This window comes from Myxocyprinus asiaticus, chromosome 1 (genome assembly GCF_019703515.2).
Source record: "Myxocyprinus asiaticus isolate MX2 ecotype Aquarium Trade chromosome 1, UBuf_Myxa_2, whole genome shotgun sequence".
NCBI classification, from domain to species: Eukaryota; Metazoa; Chordata; class Actinopteri; order Cypriniformes; family Catostomidae; genus Myxocyprinus; species Myxocyprinus asiaticus.
The window spans coordinates 32253110-32268381 of NC_059344.1; the positions used below are offsets into that span (position 1 = coordinate 32253110).

At 36.1% G+C, this 15272-nt stretch overlaps 1 protein-coding gene across 1 annotated transcript; it reads right to left on the reverse strand.

The window, feature by feature from the left end:
- Nucleotides 1-2189: 2189 nt before the first annotated feature.
- Nucleotides 2190-8639, reverse strand: LOC127442905 (mucin-15-like). Its single transcript, XM_051701284.1, has 4 exons — nucleotides 8535-8639; nucleotides 5715-6404; nucleotides 3118-3294; nucleotides 2190-2926 (listed from the first exon to the last, which is right to left on the reverse strand). The coding sequence occupies exons 2-4, from the start codon at nucleotides 6391-6393 to the stop codon at nucleotides 2805-2807; spliced, it is 978 nt and encodes a 325-aa protein (XP_051557244.1). The 5' UTR covers nucleotides 6394-6404; nucleotides 8535-8639; the 3' UTR covers nucleotides 2190-2804.
- Between the last annotated feature and the right edge of the window lie 6633 nt (nucleotides 8640-15272).

Below are 15272 nucleotides of genomic sequence, written 5' to 3' on the forward strand. Positions count from 1 at the left end.
ATGTTACAATAACGAAATTTTTGCAGAAATTCATAGATATTTATATTTAAATATGAAGGCAAGTGCAGAAATAAATGACATGTACACATTTAATTACAAAAGCCTTTATATATATATATATATATATATATTTACAACCTGAATGATCATTCTGACTTCATAACTGTCCAATCTGTATAAGTAGCAGGCATTTAGAATAAAGTTTAGGATAAAAACCATCAGTGTTTCTCACTTCGTGCTCATAGTTTTGAATGAATAAATCACATTCAGTCGGGCGGTCACATACTTCAACATATCTGAAGCTCAAATCAGATCTGAAATTCCGCCTCTGCAGTTGGTCGGAACTCCTCACAGCCGACGTGCGACACTCCATTTGAAATGACTGACCTCTGGTCTGTCATCTGTCATTTGTCGGATGCAGTGAAAAGGCAGCTTCAGTCCAGTAAGACGAAATAAAATGATCTGCAAAAATGTAACGAGTATTTTCAAGTTGAAATAAAATTGTAAGGAGTACAAAGTACAATTTTTTTCTTTGGAAATGTAATTAAGTAAAAGTACAAGTATTCAGTTTAAATTGCACTCGAGTAAAGTACAGATCCCAAAACATTATATTTTAGTACAATACTTAAGTATTTTTACTCAGTTACTTTACACCCCTGGAAATGGTTGACTTTTTCTGAAATAGTTATCTTGAGTAAGCATAATCTTAATTTGTTACTCAAAAAAGCATCTTGGTGTCTCAAAATTATTTGCATTCATTGACAAATTGTGCCCTATAACTATTGCCCCGGTATCTACACAATATCACTTTAAATCCCCTATGGGGCCTTTTACGCCAAGCGAGGGAGCTTTTTACTCCAAGTGTTTTTTAAATTGAATTTTAATCGAAACAACCTTTTGTTATTATTTCTTTTCACACAGATTATGTTGCTCCATCAATTTTCAATAACAACAAATACATTTTTTTTACTTTGATATATTTTGTGACCAGAAAAAAGCTAAATTTCCTTAAGGGGAGCCTTTAGCCCCATTGTACCCTATCATTTGATACACGTTAATACATTCTACTTTAAAAGTATTGCCAAAGACATAAACATTATACATGTTAACATGATTTTAGTGTTATAAAATCGCTTAGTAACCTTATCTGTGTAAATTCATATGAAGTATTACGCCTTTGTTTGTCATGACACCAGTAATCTCGCAAACCTGTAACACTGACAAATCCCTTATTTTATCACTCTAAAATCATACTAACACATATAATGCTTACATCTTCTGGCTATTCTTTTGAAACAGTGTGTATATTAACATTTATGGACTGGCCACATTTATTTCTATTGTCTTAGTGTAACCGCATATATATATATATATATATATATATATATATATATATATTTTTTTTTTTTTTTTTTTTTAATTATTATTATTTTAAGGAATATTTTGGGTTCAATACAAGTTAAGGTCAATTTGTGGCATAATGTCGATTACCACAAAAATATCTTTTGACTCTTCCCTCCTATTCTTATTTAAACAAAAACAAAAAAACAAATAAACCTCTGTTACAATGAGGCACTTACAATGGAAGTGAATGGGGACAATTTTTGGAGGGTTTAAAGGCAGAAGCTTATAATTTTATAAAATCACTTAAATTAATTATTCTATTAAAATGTGTGTTGTGTAAATAGTTGTTTTTATGGTCATTTTAGGGTTGTAGGGTTTAGATAGTTACGTTGTCATGGTAACCGACTTATAAAATTGGCTATAACTTTACACAGAAAAGGTTAGAAAGTGATTTTATCAAACTAAAATCATGTTAACGTGCATATCGTTTATGTCTTGTGGTTATACTTTTGAAACAGTGAATATTTTAACGTTAACAAATTGGCCCCATTCACTTCCATTGTAAGTGCCTCACTGGAACCCAGTTTTTAGCTTTTTTTTAATTATTATTAAAGGAGGGACAGGTCAGAATAAATTTTTGTGGAAATCAACATCATGCCTCAGATGCTGTCGATTGAGCTCAACTTGTATTGAATCTGAAACATTCCTTTAAATAATTGAGGGATGAGTCTAAATAATTTTTTGTGATCAACATTATGCTGTAAACAAGCTTAACTTGTATTGAGGCTGGAACATTCCTTTAAAATATGAGATACCGACACAAACACTGAGATCTTATCTGATCATTTTTTAATCATTTATTTTTATTATTTATATCTTAAAATTGATTTTCATATTATTGATTCTCTATTTTAGTTTTTCAGTACATTTTCAGATTACAAACAAAGTTTTTATAAACTAATATATTCTTAAAACATTGTAGGTGATCCATAAGAAATGTAGTAGGCCTGTGTCATGTAATTCAATTGTAATTAAATCCAAACACAGTTAATGTGCATAGAGGAGCTGTGTCTTCATGGTGGTCATCATATCATATCGCCTTGCATAATTTGGCATTCAAAAATTAAGTGTGGTTTTGACATGCTACAAAATGCATTTATGTCAAGTGAACTGTTTTGTTGACCTTCAGGAGCAAAACAGCATTTAGAGAGAAGCATAGATCCTACAGTACATCCCATTATAGAGTTATTCTTCAGTTTTTGATTTCTTTAGGCAGTCTAAAGACATCCACATGAAAAATTAAACAAAACTAGAATAAAAGGTTTTGATTGATCATTTGTTTAAAGTTGCCTTAATAATGTATTTGGCAAATCATTTGAAAAATGACAATCTTTTCTTCATTACAATCTTCACATGGGTGCAATATTAAATAAAGTGTCTTTGGCATTTCAGATTTCTTCTTAGTTTGAACGTCCATGTGGAAAGTTGGTCATCTGGATGTTGTCCCCTTCTAGTCCTGGATTTTGGTAACCAAATCCATCAAACTTCAAGTCCAGTGGCTCACTGTTATCCAGCCTGAGAACTATGATCAGATAAGACAAAAAATAAATAAATAAATAAATAAATAAATAAGAGCATATGAGTGGAAAGTTAATTCAGTATGATGTTCATGTACAGCAGAAGCCCTCACCTGCATTCAAATGGATCATGGTTTAAAGCGATTTAATTCAGTGACAGAATTGAAGATAATAACAAAGGAGAGTTTTGTATTACCTGGATCAGGTGACATCTCCTCCACCAGTTTTCTGTGAGAGAAGTCTCTTCTGTTCCTTTGATTTATGATGATAAATGCTGCCAAGGCAATGACCCCCACAAAAATCCCAATGCCCAGGATGATAGCCAATCCCTGTCCCTTCTTTTCCTTTTGCTCTGTAACATCCGAGGATAAGCCTGTAAAGACATATTTTATGTTTATTTAAACAACGATTGCAACAAACAAAAGATACCATTAAATCTAAAATAGTTCACCAAATTAACGAATAGAGATCTGAAAAATCTGAGAAAAACAGCACAAGAAAGAACATTCTTCTTCTGGTTAATCTTGTTGTTTTCTGAATTTAAAAGTGAACATTTAAAACAGAGCAGTAATTTTTAGTTTTAACGTGATCTTAGTGAGTTCCTCCTTATATTTTTGTCATGAATTAAATCACTCCAACACCATTAGAAGTGACTCTTGGTTAAAATTGTTAAGATCTTATTTATATACATGAATATAATCCAGACAGTCCAAGCAGAAAACTTTACATATGATCTGAATATAAACTCAGCAAAAAAAGAAATGTCCCTTTTTCAGGACACTGTATTTTAAAGATAATTTTGTAAAAATCCAAATAACTTTACAGATCTTTAGTGTAAAGGTTTAAACCATGTTTTCCATGCTTGTTCAATGAACCATAAACAATTAATGAACATGCACATGTGGAACGGTCATTAAGACACTAACAGCTTACAGACGGTAGGCAATTAAGGTCACAGTTATAAAAACTTAGGACACTATAGAGACTTTTCTACTGACTCTGGAAAAACACCAAAAGAAAGATGCCCAGGGTCCCTGCTCATCTGTGTGAACGTGCCTTAGGCATGCTGCTTGGAGGCATGAGGACTGCAGATGTGGCTAGGGCAATAAATTGCAATGTCCGTACTGTGAGACATCTAAGACAGCGCTACAGGGAGTCAGAAAGGACAGCTGATCATCCTCGCAGTGGCAGACCATGTGTAACAACACCTGCACAGGATCGGTACATCCAGGTACAGGATGGCAACAACAACTGCCCGAGTTACACCAGGAACACACAATCCCTCCATCAGTGCTCAGACTGTCTACAATAGGCTGAGAGAGGCTGGACTGAGGGCTTGTAGGCCTGTTGTAAGGCTGGTCCTTACCAGACATCACCGGCAACAACGTCGCCTATGGGCACAAACCCATCTTCGCTGGAACAGACAGGACTGACAAAAAGTGCTCTTCACTTACGAGTCACAGTTTTGTCTCACCAGGGTTGATGGTCGGACTCGTGTTTATTGTCGAAGAGGAATGAGCGTTACACCGAGGCCTGTACTCTGGAGCAGGATCGATTTGGAGGTGGAGGGTCTGTCATGGTCTGGGGCGGTGTGTCACAGCATCATTGGACTGAGCTTGTTGTCATTGCAGGCAATCTCAACGCTGTGCATTACAAGGAAGACATCCTCCTCCCTCATGTGGTACCCTTCCTGCAGGCTCATCCTGACATGACCCTCCAGCATGACAATGCCACCAGCCATACTGCTCGTTCTGTGCATGATTTCCTGCAAGACAGGAATGTCAGTGTTCTCAATCTCAATCCCATTGAGCACGTCTGGGACCTGTTGGATAGGAGGGTGAGGGCTAGGGCCATTCCCCCCAGAAATGTCCGGGAACTTGCAGGTACCTTGGTGGAAGAGTGGGGTAACATCTCACAGCAAGAACTGGCAAATCTGGTGCAGTCCATGAGGAGGAGATGCACTGCAGTACTTAATGCAGCTGGTGGATACACCAAATACTGACTGTTACTTTTGATTTTGACCCCGCCCCCCCTCCTTTTGTTCAGGGACACATTATTCCATTTTTGTTAGTCACATTTCTGTGAAACTTGTTCAGTTTATGTCTTAGTTGTCTTTTTATGTTCAGACAAATATTTACACATGTTAAGTTTGCTGAAAATAAAAGCTGTTGAAAGTGAGAGTTTTTTTTTGCTGAGTTAAAAGTAAACCTGCATATGTACAGTACATATAACCACTCTTCATGTCAGTTTTGAGGTCTTGTATCATTTTGGACAGATTGATTGGAAATATATTTACTAAAAAATTTTTTAAAAAAAAGATGGTGGGAATTGTTTCCCAGCTATTTCAGGTTTTCTGTCACATTGGTCCACACCTGACCTCGAAAGGAGCCCCTCCCGAAATCTGCTGGGTGAACACCACTCTTATTGTGAGGGAAGGAGAGGTGTCATTAACTAGACACTCTGGCCCAGAGCAGAGGACAAACAAAGCCCGAAACCCAATCTAACACATAGGAACAGTGGCAAATATGATTGAATAGAGAAGCTGAGAATGTGGGTTAGCTTAGCTTAAGGGATGACATGAAAAGTTATATGAGCTGTGTAACGATTGGAACTAAATGGAAATGGAGAGTGATATAATGCTTTTGAAAAGTCAAAACAGTGTCTCAGATTGAAGGGTGCATTCTTCTTCCACTTTCATGGTGAAATTATTGTTTTTTATTCTAACGAAACATATTGTTTATGATTAAATGAAAGTATTCTCTACTTTACCAACATAAAAATTATTTATCTAACCTCTTTCAGAATTTCCCCTGGAGTCAAAAGGTCCAGTCAGGTTGTCTGGGGCAGCAGTTGTGACCTCCTCTGGAACGGCTGGTGGAATCATTGGCTTTGTTGTTGTGAAAACTGGTGGTTCAGATGGCCTCACTGTAGTTCTGTACTTCACATCTTTTGTTGTGGAGGTCGGACTCTTAGTAGTGCCGTTGGCAGGTACTACCTCTGAGGGCAAATATCCAGAACCCGGTTCATCAAGACTGCTCTGTGCTGTGGTAGGGTCTGGATTTGAGCTAATGTATGTGTTGTTAGGAGTAGTTTGATTTGTCTGCTCAGGCTCTGGTGTGGGGGTATTTGAGGCTGCCCACTCAGTCTGTGTTTCATTGGATTCTGCCGATGTATCTGAGATTTCGAAACTTGAATTAAGTGGGATCATAAGAGGTGGTGTTGTTGTTGCAAGAGGGCCATAAGAACTAACTTCCTCTGTGCCGATAGCAGGCAGCCCTTGTGTCGCTGCAGGGATCTGTTCAATCTTTGAGGAATTCAGGAAATCACCAGATGGCTGTTCTCCATTGTCACCCTCGAGTATTGTCGCATTACTTCTTTCCCACTCATCAGGTATCTGGGTGGATACTTGTTGGAAGTTCTGAAGTATCAGCAGGAATGTGATTATGAGCATGATGCCCAGTGGCCACTTCATGTCTGGCTCCTCTACCTGCCAAAATAAGTCATGTTATATGTGTATAGAGGGAATGTGCTTATATCACAGGAGATCCAGTGGTCACATTCTGGACAAAACTCTTAACACAAACAGCCAAAGTAAGAACAAAATTATTTTGCTGAAAGTTAAAGACCCCATAAAATCAAAATTGGAGTTTGTGGCATTTAGTTCCGGTCTGAAAGCTTTGAGGCCATATGTATTCTAGGGTAGGCTACTCCGAAACATTGGCAAAATGTACTGATACTGTATACTGATATACACATTCAGCGCTCACTCATTTTGTCTAGTAACATGCTCTGATACTCTAATACTCAAATCCTCTAATACCACCTACTTCTGACTAGCAATAGCAAGTAGCAAAACATATTCATGGCTTTGACGTGATTTGAGGGCTATTGACAAGGACAGCTCTTCAAAATATCCCGCCCTAACTTCCTGTTTCAATAGGAAATATGTCAACACAGGAAAGAAATGTGTTGTGCTTGACAAGCCAGTTCATAGGGACTTCAAAAGTGACAAAAGTTGTATTACATAGACATTGTTGCAAAAAGCTATATGATCGCAATGTTTCAGCTGGTAGTTTAACAATAGCCATGCTGCTGTCAGGACTCTTAAATAATAATAGTGTAAAATCTTAACATCAATCGAAGAACTCTCACATATTAATCAATGTTTGGGGAAGCATAAACTACTGACCATAAGAAGTGTCTTCTCTACAGAATGAAAGTCTGTTCTAAAGAATTTCTCTTCAGAAATCTTTTGTTTCACTCCCATGAGTTCTTTTCACTGAAGTGTATCTAAGCCCTCTTCATGCAAGGGTAATGTACACCATTCGACCTTGTCACTGAGCATATAGTATTCTGTATTCTGCGTGTGTGTGTATATGAAGTATACACCCAAACTATTTTCAGATACAAATTTGAGATTAAAATATTTATGATAAAAGTGTTTGGTTCTCACACAAACAGATAAACTAACACAAGAAATGTTTTGGACATGAGAGACATAGACAAAGAATATAATGATAATGTCATTAATTGACATCTATATCATATTTTGAAGCACTAAGGGTCAGATACACCCACATTCCACAAATGACTAATCGAGTAACCATTTCCATCTCATTGTCACTCCGCAGCTATTCCTGTTTTGCCAGTTTATTTTCTATTATCCACAACTGTAATGCACTAACAAAGCTAAAATTATACAGTGTGATAATGTTACGGAAATGAAGGAGTGTAATAATGTGAATATTGTGATGTTTAAAGGACGTGTCCCAGTATTCTGGCATGTCCTTTAAAATAGATGCTAATTGCTAGGGAAGTGTTGTTTTTTTATTATCTAGATATAATAAAAATATAGTATTTATTTATATAGTTATAGATAAACTGTATTTGTTTGCTTTAATTGTATGGATTATGTATGGGTAAATTTATATTGTCATTTATTCATATTCTATATGTTTGCATGCAGAATTCTGATGCTATCTGAGGGGAAATAAATAGGAAAAAACCAATTTTTTTTACAAAGATATCTAAATACACAATCACTATTATATTAGAAATTTATAATAACACCATATAGTGCTCTCTGTCACCTTAAAATGTCTTAGAGCCAAATGTTTTATAAATAATCCTAGAATGTGCCAGAACAGGTTACCCAGCACAGACTATGTGGCATGGCTTACGTCATGATATGATGTAGCAGAGTGAAAGAAGAAAATAAAGTCAGAAAGGAAAAGTGAATATAATGAGAAGAAATGTGTTTGGCAAGTTTGATGTTTCTGTGGTTAAGCTACAATTTCCCCAAGATTTGAGGAATTTAATAATTGGTTACTTTAAGCAATTCACCAGAGCATCAGGAAAAACTGACCCTAATGTTTCTAACTTTTTTCCTTATTTTCATATTATCCTTTAATAGGCATTGTGTGCCATTTGTTCCAAAGGTGAATTATTATTTCTGTTATGTCAAATTACTTTGTCGGATGAGGCTTAAATAGCCTTCAGTTACACCACTGACATCTAATCTATGTTCCCCATTTTACAACAATACCAGACCGGCTACAAAATAGTACATGTTTTGCATCAGGTTTCTATGTATTAAAGGTGAAAAGTTTAAACCTACCTGAGTTCTGTCAGTTGGGCACAGGTGAGATGATCGAGGCAGTTTCAAGTAGAATCGTTTGAGAGTTCAGAGAATGTGCTTTCAGAGACTAGAGGAAAGGGGAGGGACCTGTCTCGCTTGTGGATATCCGGGAACTGGCCCTACCTGAATTTGCACCTGCAAACCACACCTCTGCATCAGGTCCTGGAGGTGAGTTTTAAACTGAGAGGGCTTTTGAGATCTTTGAATAGGTAATGTTCCCAAAAGGGAGGAGCACCTGCCGTACTGGGCCTCAGAGCATTCCACCCATGCCCTGTGTCCATGGCAACACATAGGCTGTGCAGATCTGCTTTCCTCCTCCCCATATAGTTGCAACATAATCCCGTGACAAAAGGCACATGCTAATTTATTTGATGAATTACCATGTGCGTCATAAGGATGTCTTTTGTCATAGTGGGGTCATGTGTTGCATTTCAGCAACATACTTTATGGAGACACTTATGAGAAATTAATAGTTCACACAGAAATGAAAATTCTCTCGTCATATACTCACCCTCATGTCATCCCAGATGTGTTTGACTTTCTTTCTTCTGCAAAACACAAAGTAAGATTTTTAGAAGAACATCTCAGCTCTGTAGGTCCATACAATGCAAGTGAATGCTGATCAGAACTATGAAGGTCCCAAAAACACATTAAGGCAGCATAAAAGTATCCATACGACTCCAGTGGATTAATCCATATCTTCAAAATAATAGGTGTAGGTCAGAAACAGATCAATATTTCAGTTCTTTTTTAATATAAATCTTCACTTTCACGTCTACATTTATCTTCTTTTGTGTTGGGCTGGTCAAAAGTAGAGATTTATAGTGAAAAAGGACTCAAATATTGATCTTTTTCTCACCCACAGTCATCATATCACTTCGGAAGACATGGATTTAACCACTGGAGTCTTGTGGATTGATTTTGTACTGCCTTTATGGTCTTTCTGGCATTTTAAATATCATTTGATGGGCCAACTTAGTGGAGATATTTTTCTAAAAATCTTAATTTGTGTTCTGCAGTAGAAAGCAAGACATACACATCTGGGATGGCGCGAGGGTGAGTAAATAATGAGAGAATTAATTTTTTTTGGGGGGTGAACTATTCCTTTAATCATGGGCCTGCTTTTAGACTACCTATTAACAAATACAATGTGAAATACAATTTAGCCAAAAGGCATTCAAGCAAAGAGGAAACAAAATTTTATTTGAAAATGGCTCTTCATACACTGTCCCCCAGCAGAGGGCAGGGTGTACTCTAATTTCCATCTCACCTCTGGTGAGGAAATAACTTGTAGGTAAGTCTTGTAGGTACCAATAACAAGATTTTCCTACAGTAACTGTTGAATGTGATACTATTTGAGTTGTTATTTATTTGAGTAAGTTTTTGCCTAGTTGCTAGCAAATGGAGTTATATACAATTGTTCTGGCATTCCTCCTCCACCCCAACCCCACCTTATGTCTATTATATCTAAACTCAATTTAAGTCAAAATTAAGTCAAATTAAGTCCAGAAGGGTGGTTAGAGCTTGGGTCATGTCTCGACAGCCAGCCAGAACTGTTTAACTTCACCTTTACTCGTGGATTTAATTAACATGCAAATTCTTTTAATTAGCCATATTTATGCTGTTACAAAACTGTAACCCACTCGTAATGTCAATAATGACCTCTACTGTGTGATGTGATCCATAGGTGAATACTTAAAAGCACCCTTTGTCCCTTTAACCCTTAAATGCATCCTCCGGGTCTTTAGTGGCACAAGACCTCATTGCACCCCCTGTACGTTCTCCATCTTTTGGAGTTATGCTCACACCTCTTTAGTATTCCTCAACCCTTCTCTTATGAATAGTGTAACAAAAAAAAAAACAAACAAAACAAATCATGTTGTTTTATGATTAGGCCTATTTCATATCTACTGTATATAAGTTTAATATGCCAGAATATATATTTCTTTGTTTTACAAGACAAATGAGTACTATGTTCATACAAATGACTACTATATCACATTGTTTCTGTGTGACAATGGTGAATTAACAGTATTCCATATGCGTGTACACACATACTGTATTATACATGCTATTTGTTGCTAAAGGTGGCACTGTTGTTTCAGTGATTGACTTCATTTACTTTTACCATTGCTGTTTAGATGAAGAAACAACATGGAAGTAAACTATAACAAGTGTAACTTGAACAGTATAATATGAGTTTTGTAATTTGGGTATACTACTAAAATTATGTAAGTTGTGCATCTATTTATACTTCTCTGCCTGAGAAAATATGTGTAGCTTATGTGTTTGACAGCCAGTTGCATCTCAGTGAAATTTCAGTGTGAAAGCAATGAATCATGTTCTAGATTTGTCCTGATTTGTTGCCTTTTCTCTTTGATATGTGAAATATAAAACATCAGAACATAAAAAAAATATTTTATTCTATTATTTTCCAATTTTTGGAAAATTTGACACTCTCTGGGCATTTTGTAGATCCAGTTGTGAAAGATATATGTGCCGGTTCTCTAAAGACCCGAATATGTAAGAGTGTTTGGTGAAATACCCATGCATTTTAGGATTAAAAATGTATTACTATACAATTATACAAAATAAGAAACAAACCAGAAATATCTTGAATGTTTAACAGAAGTCTTACTGGATGTCTGAGTATCACACTTTTTGATGTATTCCTGTAAAATCCAGATAATACATATACATAATGTTAAAACAATAATAAATATGCTTGCCATTATTAATTATTATATAAAATATTAAATATAAAAAACCTGGGCAATGTTATGTAATGAAGGTTGTTGCACGTATGGCTGTTTTCAATTGGAAACTTTCTTTCCTAAAGGGACTAGGAAAGAAAGTTTTCTCATTCCCAACTGAACACTTTATATGGGCATTGGCAAACTATGTTTGAAGAAGGATCCTATTCAAATGAATAAAATGAAATTGAGCCATAAACTGACTTTGGAGAACAAAAGCCAGATGCCCACAGGCCATACTATTAAACTACAGGTCTTCAAACCATAAAGCTCTAGCACTGAAGCTGTTAACTTCTGATTTCACAGAAAAAGCACATTATATTTATGGACTGCTGAATGAAACTGAATAAACTCGTAAATGATTGCTGCCATGTATGACAACATCATGGATGACGGGGTAAAAGAAACTTGGTTTGTCTCAGATGAAGGATTATAATGAGACTATCTGCTACCTCAGCTTTTAACAGGCCCAAATAACCTCAGCAATAGTGTCTGGTGGTTTACAGTAAGTGTTTTTCTCATGGGGTATTAATGGTTCTCACTAGAGTGCAGAATGTGTCTACACTGTAATGAAGGAGAAGAGTACAACATGATCAGAAGCTATTCGTGTCATGGAACATTATAGACGTTTAGAGACCAGCAACGTTGTTACGTTTATGTTTATGCATTTGGGATAATGCTTTGAAGGTTAATTTCACATCTCTAAAATTTATAAAACAGTGACCTACATAACCACCAGGTGCAATCAATTGAACAACAACAGCAGACTTTTGATTTGCAGTGCTGGCAGTGATATTAACCTTGGATACGTTGAACACACATGGGGATGGTTGTAAGAAACAAAAATGTTAAAGGTACATACAGTAATTTTGCCTTATTAAAAAGTTTTACTCATAAATAAAAGAAAAGTAGGGTACAACGGGGCTAAAGGCTCCCCGGGGCAAAAGGCACATTTGATTTGATTTTCTCCCAAAAAAATAAGTAGCGACAAAATTACCACAGGACTTTCCTAAACACCTGTTTGTCACTATGCACTGCAACATTTTCCTGATCCATGAAATCATTGTGTGTAATGTCTAAAGGTTGATTTTGAGACAATTTGATCTATTTCATAATTTTTTAAATGTTGCAAATTTATGTAGCTAATGAAAATCATCACATTTATTTTGAGACAAAATACTTCATTCTTATTTTCAGTTTTGTTTTAGGTGATTATATCAAAAGTTTTTCAATAATTGTCCAATTAGTGAAACGATAATATTTGGGATAAAAAGCCACCCTGTTGGAGGGGCTAAAGGTCCCCATTAAACACATTGTTTTTATTAAGTGGGGTAAATAGATTTGTTATGAAAAATGTTCAAAGATGTTCCATACTGGCCAGCGCAACAGAAGCAAAAAAAAAAAAACAAAAAAAAAAATTGAGTGCACTTTTCTTTCTTCTATTTTATTTATTTTTTTAATAGATAACAGACTTTAAGACATTAGTATTAAATGACTGAGACAAAAAACAGGGTTGAGCTACTTTATTATGGCTAAGAATAAGAACTGCTCACCCCCCTGGGCACACGTGACTGCAGGCCAAGAGAAAAGAGAGTCTGACTGAATTAAAAGGGATGAAGGAAAAAGGGGGGGAGAGAATCCAGACCCAAAATGCTTGCAGATTTTGCAGGAAAGACAGAGGGTGATTATAAAACAGAGACCTTCCCCAGACATGAGCTCAGCATCCTGCCTCACTGATGTTTCAGTGCTGATGGATACCCTGAGGAGGCCAAAGATAAAGTGGGCTTTTTGAAGACTTGGGGGGAAAAAAATTGAAAATGAAAATCAATTAGAAAAGTGGTGCAGCTTAGATTGAGGGGAAAGTGAGATACAGGAGAGAACTTCATAAAAACTAGGTCACTTGGATATATTTTTCATTCATTTCTTCCTGCCAGTTTATTTTCAGCTGGATTCTATCAATTACAGATCCATACAGATCTACTCACACACATGCACGCAAGAACACATCCACTGTGATGCACATACACACACACTTACACAAATACATGGATAGTTGATGCATAATTTGTCCATGCACTTTTTTACATCAACAATCAAGATTTTCAAGATCAAGATTAAAAGTGAAACTAAACAGGCACCATATGTGACTTTCAGATGTAAAAGTGAAAGTGAAAGTGGATATTTAGATAATGATAATAATTTTTAAAAAAGACTTACATTTTGATCTGTTTCTCACCCACACTTATCATATCACTTCTGAAGACATGTATTTAACCACTGGAGTCATATGGATAATTTTAATCTTTCCTTTATGTGATTTTTGGAGCTACAAAGGTCTGATTGCCATCCACTTGCATTGTATGGACTTATAGAGCTGAAATATTCTTCTAGAAATCTTTGTTTGTGTTCTGCTGAAGAAAGAAAGTCATACACATTTGGGATGGCATGAGAGTGAGTAAATGATGAGAGAATTTTCAGTTGTGGGTGAACTATCCCTTTAATGGTTACCATTTGGATGTTTAAGAGGTCAAAGTCTGAAAGTTTAGAGCATTTTGTATGGTTTCCCCCTCATCATGTACAAGTTAGTGCTACTTTTACAACTTTCACTTTAGCATTGCTGGTTTTTCCTCATTAATGTAAAAATGACAAAGAATAGGAATGAAATATTACATGTTCTGATGAGTGCCAACTCTTTTACATTCTGTGAATATTATTATTTCTGGATTGAGTATTTAAATTAGTAGTTTTTAAGGAGTGTTTGGTCTCCCAAAAACTCGTCCATTTGTCCAAATATTCGTACAGCTTTTTATTTAATTCATTCAAATGTAATCTTAACGCACTACTTTATCTCGGTGTCTGACTTAGAACGGGCAGAACTCCAGATCTGACGACCCGTAGATAACATTAACTGTTATTTTTATCCTTTCAGCTAATATTTGCACTGTAAAAATCAATGACAACTGTAACTAATCAGTGCTGGCAAGTGACCATGATATGAGCGGGACAGTTCACGGTTAGGCGTGCGTTAAATTATTTGAATGCACTTCGCTGAGGCAACCACCCTCATCTTCGCATCGGTTGGTTCCAAGTGTATCTACTGGTTCCAAGTCGTGCATTAAAATCATTTAATGCACTCCTAGCCGTGGATTATCCCTTGTTTATTCATACTTTCCAAAAGTATGTCATCTACCCTCATAAACATACACAGACTTACAAACATGCACAAAAACACATACAGTACAGATGTACAGTATGGACGATCACATGCATGAAACGTTGCATCTGGGGAAAGTACTTGGAAGACTTTTTTTTTTTTTTTTTTGGTAAATCACAAAGGGTTTGACATACTGGGAAGAACATTTTTAATTTCTTTCCCAGGTTTTTTCATTCAGCCCTTTGTTTAGCATTGTTAATGCACATCATGTGCACAGTTACACTGCAGACATTTAGTGCAGAATATGGATTATGAGGCAGCACTGATTGTATATCGTGATCATGAATATGTAACCCTTAGAGAGTTAAACTACATTGTACTTCTTTGCTTTTATTATAAAGGTGCACATGTTGAACTTCATTATGTGCAGTTCGGTCAGCTTTTGACCATTTGAATGACATGAATGAATCAGCACTGTATGAAGTTTGCAAATGGTTTGGTCTGTCACTGCAAAAAGTTGGCAATACCATCAAAAATCTTAAGCTATAATTCATGTTATATTTTCATTTATGCATTTGGCAGATGCTTTTATACAAAGTGAATTACAGTGCACTTATTACAGGGACAATCCCCCCAGAGCAACCTGGAGTTAAGTGCCTTGCTCAAGGACACAATGGTGGTGGCTGTGGGGATTGAACCAGCAACCTGATCCAATCTGATTACCAGTTATGTGCTTTATCCCACTACGCCACCACCACTCTATTTTCAGGTTTTAAACATATCCAGTATCACTACATCTGCTAGGG

Excerpts from the sequence above, each read along its gene's own strand:
- LOC127442905 (XM_051701284.1), bottom strand. The coding sequence starts at position 6,393 with ATGAAGTGGCCACTGGGCATCATGCTCATAATCACATTCCTGCTGATA. Across the intron at positions 3,295-5,714 it reads CAGGGGAAATTCTGAAAGAG|GCTTATCCTCGGATGTTACA; the intron begins GTTAGATAAATA and ends ATGTCTTTACAG. Across the intron at positions 2,927-3,117 it reads GGAGATGTCACCTGATCCAG|TTCTCAGGCTGGATAACAGT; the intron begins GTAATACAAAAC and ends ATCTGATCATAG.